The sequence below is a fragment of the Amblyomma mixtum genome, chromosome 9, assembly GCF_055824585.1.
Source record: "Amblyomma mixtum isolate Tamu chromosome 9, ASM5582458v1, whole genome shotgun sequence".
Classification (NCBI taxonomy): domain Eukaryota; kingdom Metazoa; phylum Arthropoda; class Arachnida; order Ixodida; family Ixodidae; genus Amblyomma; species Amblyomma mixtum.
Window position 1 is genome coordinate 60,119,038 of NC_143020.1, and position 8,565 is coordinate 60,127,602.

The following is an 8,565-nucleotide window of genomic DNA, read 5'->3' on the forward strand; positions in this document are numbered from 1 at the left end:
TTCGTTTACAGCGACTATTCTCCGCGACCATACTTTTGTCCGCGACTTCACGCCATCGCTTTTTTATTCGCGGTCTTCAGGGGTCGGACGTAGTTATGCGAAGATCATATGCAATACTGTGCTAGACATCCCATCTTCTGCCCTACACGCAGCACACGAAGCTTTCTTTGCGCTGCAAATAGACTGCGCATCGAGACTTGCATGACGCCCGTGTTCTGATGGCGCCATCTTACGTCGTCGACATGAGATGCTTCACTCGCAAGCGATCCCTGAACTGACAACCGGCTTCTAAATCACTACAGCTTTATCCAACCCTGCATGCCAGTTTCCAGATACCAGGCTTTTCCATGGCCGGTACTTTGCCCGGCAGGCGACGGCTTTTGTCAGCGACAATAGCGCGCAGTTGATGTGGGAGCGGTTGCAACCGTGATAACGGGATAACGGTAGACAGACGGCGGGCGCGCCTTATCGGAGCGGCACAGCAGTTCCTGCAGCGATCCGTAGCAAGCGGCAGCATGCCTCCTGCCAGCACGCCTTACAGGCTGGTCGGCTTTGCGGAGGAACTTGACTGGAGGCAGCTGCACTTCGTGAGGCCCATTCCCAGGAACAGAATATGCAGCGCCTGCGGACTTGTGCGAAAGATGAACGCTTTGCTTCCGTGCATGCACGCCCTGTGCGAGTCGTGCTACGACCAGTGCGGAGAGGGAGGCGTTCGCGTTTGTCCTCTGGACGACGAGAAGTGCCTGGATGACGACATCGACTGGAAGGAATACGCCGCCGAGGATCTGCTTAAAAGATAGGTAAGCGTGGAGCGTGCAAACCTGGGTTGGAGGAGCTTCATGCGTGTTGTTCTTAAGAGCGGATCATTTCTGTGCAGCGAAGCCTTTTTTGTCACAGAGCTTAGCAGCCTGGCTTAGAGCGCTGCGTCGGTGCGCTGCGGACACGTGATCAATGGCACGAGATTAAGCCAGTGCCATCTTACGTTGGCTGCTCTGCTCCAGATAACCGTTTACTGCGCAAGCGCTGGTAAAATACAGGCATGTCCTGCTCGTCGGTCACTAACACGGCGCCAGCTTCGCGCCTGCCTATCACGCCGTTAAGACGGCGCTGGCATCATGGCGCGCTTTAAAAAGGGAGTGAAGCAAGATAGGGCTATTGATTGTGTGTGACCAGGCGGGCTTTACAATACTCACCACACGCAGTGGCAAAATATTATGCTTACGTCTATTTGCGTTTCGTGTCCAGTAGCACCAAACGGCAACTTCCTTCTCATGCAGATCCGCAGACTAGGTCTCAACAGCGTGTAAAGCCAAGTTGATGCTCGCAGTGTTAGTGCGCGCATAGGGGAACAAATGGCTCATGCGTGGCTTTTTTACTTGTGTTATTGATCACGTAACGCGGCCACACCAATCAGTAGACCGCCGTGTGCGTCGTTTCTGAAACTGCTAAGCATTACTCCATGGAGGAGAACGGCACATTAAACAGCGCAAATGAAATTAAATTGGTAATAATTATTTAATGTTGCTGGCTAAAGTGGAAAAGTGGTGGCTACCGAAAAGGGTTCAGTTTAAATTAAGGACAACACGGCGAGCTATGGAAAGAAAAATTATAAGTGCAACGTTAAGTGAAAGGAAGCGGGCGGAGTGGGTAAGGGAACAAACGCGGGTTAATGACATTCTAGTAATAATCACGAGGAAGAAATGGGCTTGGGCAGGGAATTTAATTCGAAGGCAGGATAACCGCAGGCCCTTAAGGGTAACGGAGTGGATTCCACGAGAAGGCAAGCGTAGCGGGGGGCGGAAGAAAGTTAGGTGGACGGCTGAGATTAAGAAATTTGCAGGGATAGGGTGGCCGCAACTGCCAAAGGACTGGGTTAATTGGACAGACTTGGGAGACACCTTTGCCTTTGCCAAGCAGTGGGCGTACTCAGGCTGATGATGACGATGATGATGACTGTATGACGAAAAGCGAGGATCAGAAACGAGTAAAGTTGGAAAAAGATACGGGACAGGAATGCGGCTGCTGGGGGGCTAATAATTTGTTGGTAGGCTTAGCACTATGCTTCACCTCACAAGTCGCTTGCAGCAGTGTGAAAGGCAGAACTCTCTCCTCCAACCACAGCCAAAGAGAAGAGGAATGGTCTCTCAAATATTTGCGCAGTGTTGTTTCTATCTTTTAAAACTACATTGCAGTATTTTAGTAGGTAGTTCAAGTTCAACGACAGAGGTAGTTGAAGCTTTGAAAGGACAGCGAGATTTCCATTCAAAAATTACATTAGCAGGGAGAGTCCACTGCGGAGGCCTGCTTCGAAGAGGTGCACCGCTATTCTAAATATAGCGTCCGCCAAGTCGGCTGAGTTTCTGCGCGCATATTTAAGAACACAATGGTTTTTACCCATCAAAGAACTCCCTTTCCAGCCAATGACGTCGGCCGATTCACATGACCCTGCTTGTGTGGCAAAGCAGGTAATCGTAGATGAATGGCGATAATCTATTCCCTCTATGGTGGGGGATAGACCCCTTTCCCTATTTTGGCGCCGCTCCCTGCACTGCCACGGTCATGAGAATTTGCCCACGCCAGCGGGTGGAAGAGAACCCTTTGACGGGAGAAAAGCCGCAGTGTTCTTCAGTTGTATCCGACTATAGTCTTCTTTTCTTCCCAGTGATGAAGCCACCAGTCGCAGGGTGAGGAGAGCGGAGGAACACGTTTTCCTGCGCACGCCGTTCCAATTGCCTCAGATCGCCACGACCTTCACAGCGTTGCACACGACTCCTGGGGTGGAGTATAAATGAAAACAGCTAATTTTTTTAAAGCTTACCGCGGCGCATGGCTACAAAGCTTGCCCAACTATCACCACTTGAGGTCATTTTTAGGGTCGCTCCGTTTGAACCCATGAAAATAGGACAGCCCGATTGCCACTGTGCCAAAGTGGCTGGTGGGGCAACGAAGCCATCGTGGCCCTTACGACAGAGGGCTTAAAATACAAGCGGGTATCAACCAATGAGCTGACAAGCTAAACAGCGCTGTATTTTGCCTGCGCATGCGCAGTTGACAGCTATGTCTGGCTGAGAGACCAACGTTAGACGGGGCTGTCTTGGTGGCAGCGAACCAGCAGTGCACTCTAGACAATACTGCCTATATATTTATATTGTTTAATTACTTTGTTCTGTTATGTTGTACACGAACATTCTCACTTCTGAAACCTCAGAAAAAAATGGTGCCGGATATTTTCTATAGTTTACTCTATTCACCCGAATGTAGCATGGTCTCGATTGCAAAATGTGAGTCGCTTTTGCGGGCATAGAACAGCAAAAAAGAACTACTACATGCATTTTCACAAGTTTAAAGCAGAAGAGGTTCGCTTCTGAGCCATGCTGCGTGGCTCATTATGCACGACCACCACGCATCTTGAATCGAGTTGCCTTCCGAAGAACTACTTCCGCGAAAATGAGGCTTGCGGGAGAGCTTTCCCTCCTCGCATCGTGCGGGGAGAGCAACCTCGTAGGTCACAGATTCACCACCGGTGTCTGTGTTTGAAAGTGTCTCCTGTGAGGGCAATCGCTGCTGCATAGCCACAATCAGAATTGGAATAGAGTGGTGAGCGAAAGTAGAGTGTTATCGCATTACATCCGCATCAATTCAATTGATCGCCTTCGAGCTCGTTGAAATTACCCCGACTCGTAATGTAGCACTCCCCGCAATCGCTGTCTCGTTTATAGTTTCCACACTTTAGGTGAAACGTCTCTTTCTACATTCGGCCAGGGCGAAAGGATAGAATCGATCGGCGCACGCCTAGATCGCTGTCCCCGTTGCGTCAGTTTTTGCTGAACGCTGGCGGGGTACGGTATCTTCAGCTTTGGCGCTGTTCCAAAGGAGAACTAGCAAGGCGAAGTCGTGATCTGTCGCTGTGGTCTCCGCTTTAACGCAGAGAATGACTAAACAACGAAGCTTTCATATTTTGCCATCATCACGCTGTCGACAGTCGAAATTACGAATTGCGTGTAGCAGACTCGAAGCTTGCGGTTTTCGTGGTGCAAGTCGCAATTTTGATGCGTGCCACATGCAAGCCCCGTCGTTTTATATTCAGTGCAACTGCATTCGCTACTGAGATCTGCAATGGAAAGGAAGTTGCGTTTTTGGGGGCATTCCTTAAGCGGGTCTTAATGCTCTTGAGGAGCCTAAATAACGCTTGCATTGCCATACTCAAAATATGCGGCATGCAAACTGCAGGAATTGGCGGTTCACAGGCATGGCAGACGAATATCCCATGATTTCTGTCACCGACGGCAGTACAAGTTATGTATATCGTAAAACTTCTGCGAACCATACGTTAATTTCTGTAATGCTACCACCTTCAAACCATGTGTTAGATATATTGCTAGCAGATGCTAGTATCCCGGCCTTTTTTCTTTTGTTCTCTATCATTTTTATCAGTTTTTTCTTTATTTAGTATGCCCCTCACATACCTCACATTCGACAAAGCAAACTGAGACAAGAAAGGTTGCTTAAATCCGATCACAAAATCGTCGCTGTCTTCAACGACATTAAATAAGTAATCTTCAATGGCAATTAAGAGTAAAATTCCTGTTATATTCCTTGAAACTGACACTAAATTGACTGTCTTCAACGTACGGGTTTGCGTAATGAAGCGTGCCGTACTTAAGCCAGCGAGGGGTTACAAACGCATTTGTGCCATTTTGTTTCACCTGCCTTATTTTTAGGTTCGCTGCTGGAACGAAGAACATGGTTGCGGTGCTGTCATGGCTGCCTCCGAGATCTGGCAGCACTTCCAGCGTCAGTGCGGACACCACCCTGCTCGCTGCCCAAGGTGCTCGGCCTCGGTTCTTTGCAGCGACGTGTGCGCGCACCTGAGATCTAACTGCGCAGCGTCTGCGTCGCCTCTGGCATCCGGACGGGGAGGTCAGCCCAGCGACAGAGAAGACGCAGTACACTCACCGTTCCTCGCGGAATCCCTAGAAGAGCAGGCTGGGGAGATCAGGATGCATTTCCAGCGGTTGGTCAATGATGTTGCCACTCATGGTGACAGACTCGCCGAAATGTCTCACAACATGAACACTTTCAAAGAAGCGTTGACGGAAGAGCTAACAGGAGAAGTGAGACAAATTCGAGAGTGTTTGACAAGGACTGGGCGCGAAATCAGCACTGCGAATAAACAGGCTAGCCAAAACGCGCTACAAACGCTCAAAGATGAGTTGGTCAACGTTGCACGAAAGAGTTCTGACAACTTTACGCAGGTTATGTCATTCATCCGAGAAGTTAAGAAGCATAGCCAGAAGACACTGGACCTTACTAAAAAAATACATCGACGTGATGAGCTACGAGCATCGCATACAGTCTTCGATGTAAAAGATGTAAAATCACTCCAACGACGGGCGTTGGAGCAAGGCTACGCTGACCATTTGAGCGTGCCGGTGTACCTGTGTTGCTACCGCCTGTCACCAGGAATTGAACTGCAAAAATCGGGCACTGATGTGAAACTATGTGTGTTCCTCCGCTTGCACAGAGGTGACATGGACGACTCTCTTCTGTGGCCTTTTGAGCACAAGATCAAGCTCAGTATCATACATCCACTGCAAAAGCCAGAACGCCACCTTGAACTCAAACCTACCCGTGCATTTGAGTGCTTCGTAAAGCCGGTCAGCCAATGCAATCAGGGAGCTGTTTTCCATTTTCCTTCACTTAATTTCGCCGATCTCGAGCGCGACGGCTACGTCAGTGAAGATCAGCTGCGAGTTAAGTGGGAGGTGCTGCCGTGAGCTACACTAGTGTGAGACGCCTTTTCTTAAACACCAGATCTTCGTTGTCGTTTTGCGTTCATTATAGTTAAATACTTACCACCTAACCCAACTTCGCATGTAATTTCATCCACTGAAAGGGGCTGGCCTTGATGTAATCTTTAGACTCACAAGCACTTCAATTATGCATTGCATTTCAACCAATGTTTGCTTGAACTCCGCTTTCTACATCGTTCCTGTTTAGCTGGGCCTCTAATGAAGAACATCACTTTATCAAAAGACAAAACAAAGCTTTGACGCTGAATACCGTGTAAACTTCGCGTATACTTGCAGCAGCATCATTGATTCATGTGTTCGAACCAAGTTCACTCGCGCTTAGATGGGCTTTACCTGCAAAAAAAAATAGATTCGTTAGCGCGAGCGGTGAGACTAAACACTGCATGCTTAGCGAACTACAATGAAAATTCGTCAGAATTAATATTGCACGCGCAATATACCAAACCAATTTAGCAAGAGAAAACCGCCTGCTTCAGCTTGCGCACAGAAGTTATCCAGGCCTGCCGTCTCTCGTTCTCAATCATTTCACAGCCAGCAATTACGGGCAAAACCAGTTTTGAATGGGAAAGACTGTATGAACGCATTTTTTTCATACACTGGAAGGTTTCACTGTAACAACCTCCCGTCGACATACTTGCATTATTTTTTTGTTTTATATTAAAGTTTTTGCCATCGTCAACTGCTCGATGCAAGCGATGGAAAAGTTATGCAAGATTTTGCTACACATCGAAAAGATGGACCACTCGAACCACCTCAAGTGATATGTTTTCACTTTTGTTCGAGTCCCTTTCCGCCTCGACGGAATAAAGTTCAATTTCAATATTTCCTGGGCAGTGCATTACAATTTTCTGATATTTAATTTTTTTCCAAGAATGTAGTACATGTCCAGGAAACCTGTAGAATTCCACGGGCTGCTCTTGGCCGTTGGTGTTGAGAGAACTGTTGTGGCAGCACCCGACACAACGATAGGTAGGTACGAGAGACTTTTATTGCTCTAGAGAGGTGCTAGTAGCAGACGAGAAAGAAGAGGTCCATCTTCCTTCTTCTCACAGGGTCGGTGCCCCTATTCCAGGGCCCCGCTGAGCTTCGCTGCTCGCTGGGCGTGCTGGATCAGACCTTGCTGGCAACCCAGATCGCCGCTGGAGAGCCGGCTCTCCCATTGCTCTGCTTTCGTAAAGAACCGACACAACGATACGTTTCCCCACTCTCTGAAAGTCACGGCATTCGAGTCATGACTCGCAACGATCGGCAACCCCTCTTTTGTGCACCCACGAGCGGGACGGCACGTGCTCACAATGAAAGAGTGCCAACAGTGCGAGCAGCACGCGTACCAGTGGAGCCGTTGCTGACTCAATGCTCTCCGCCGGCGACGTGCCCCCACATAATTCCAAAAATGACCAGCAGGAATGAAAAAAGTGCAATGTAATCGCTGATTTAACATTCGTTATCAGTCCGGATACTGAAGCTGGCTGACTGGCTTCAGCATTGTAGTGAATTAAAACGAGGACGCAGCGATTATGTCGCAGTGTTTCATGCCTCACTTTACCTATAGGCACTCATTGACGTCCCACTCATCGTTCGGTTATTGAAATTGAAATAGCAAAACAAAAATATCTATAATAAATTATTTAGCAGTTGTAGCATCCCCACGGGGTACTCCCTGTATAATAATGCCTTACACATCATCACAAAGAAGAAAACACGCACCAAAAGTTGGGTGTCTCTACTCCTTTAAGTGCCCTTACAGTTTGTCGAACGGGTGCCTAACTGACTCACATAATGAAATCAACTGCATACCTAACATCAACAAAGTGAATGGTCGGCTGGAATGGCGAAAAACGCATCCTTACTACACACAGACAATGGTAGTGCTATATACTGTATGCCCTCAGGATGGACACTGTTTTCCTTTATGTGCATGTATTCCGCTCAAAGAAGAATGGGTGTAAGTGATCAAAAAGAATAAACATTTCGTGCTGAGTATGTTACAGAACTTTTGTGTTAGGTATTTCCTGAGGGCATTAATTTAATTAGTGACAGCAACGGAATTTTGCTGTTATGTATTGCATTGTGATGGTAAGCTTAAGGAAGGGTTTAGCGATGTTGTGAAATGCAATAAATTATTTTACAAAATGTAATGCACTTTTTAGTTTTTTTTTCTATTGATCCAGAAAAGGGCTTTAGATGGCGGGAATTCACCAATATCGATATAAAAATTTTAAACCGCTCTAGGAAACATGATACAAATTCATACAGAAAACCTTATAAGCGAAACAATGTGAAAACCTAGATAAGCACGCTCAGAAAAACGACATCGCACCCACAGCACGCACGCACGCACGCACGCATGGAAAAAAACTGCCCTAACCCGCTGAACCACACAGAAGTATAAAAAACCGTAGTCTGAAACTGCAGATGTTCGCTCCAAGAACGCCACTAAAAACCACTGCCTATTACTCAGCGCATTCCTTCTCTCTACACAAAGAAACAAGGGAACTCCTAGGGCTCCTACCAGTGATGGCACACTGAAAACACCCAAGACCATGTAAATCCGCTCCCAGTTTGCACTCATGAATTTAGTTCCAAAATAGACTCTCTTCCAGTAGACCCTCATGTGCATGCACAAGCATGCACGCTCTCCATGGAAAGAGATGAAATTTTATCTTCGGTATATAAACACGGCAGTAGGTCGAGCCACCCATTATTAGCAAAGTTTGTTTCCGCTTTCGGAGGGAATATCTTTGCGCTCACC

The 8,565-nt window shown here is 47.6% G+C and overlaps 1 protein-coding gene across 1 annotated transcript; it reads left to right on the top strand.

Annotated features, from left to right (window-relative positions):
• The first annotated feature begins 412 nt into the window (after positions 1 to 412).
• Positions 413 to 7,905, top strand: LOC149329220 (uncharacterized). The gene is made up of 3 exons (XM_089560151.1): positions 413 to 800; positions 2,663 to 2,777; positions 4,722 to 7,905. Exons 1-3 carry the CDS (start codon positions 748 to 750, stop codon positions 5,775 to 5,777), a joined length of 1,224 nt encoding a protein of 407 aa, XP_089416277.1. The 5' UTR covers positions 413 to 747; the 3' UTR covers positions 5,778 to 7,905.
• Positions 7,906 to 8,565: the final 660 nt, after the last annotated feature.

Bases quoted from the DNA above. Each gene is read 5' to 3' on its own strand.
- LOC149329220 (XM_089560151.1), top strand. From the start codon at position 748: ATGACGACATCGACTGGAAGGAATACGCCGCCGAGGATCTGCTTAAAA. The intron at 801-2,662 runs GTAAGCGTGGAG...TTTTCTTCCCAG, and splicing joins AGGATCTGCTTAAAAGATAG to TGATGAAGCCACCAGTCGCA. The intron at 2,778-4,721 runs GTGGAGTATAAA...CCTTATTTTTAG, and splicing joins CGTTGCACACGACTCCTGGG to GTTCGCTGCTGGAACGAAGA.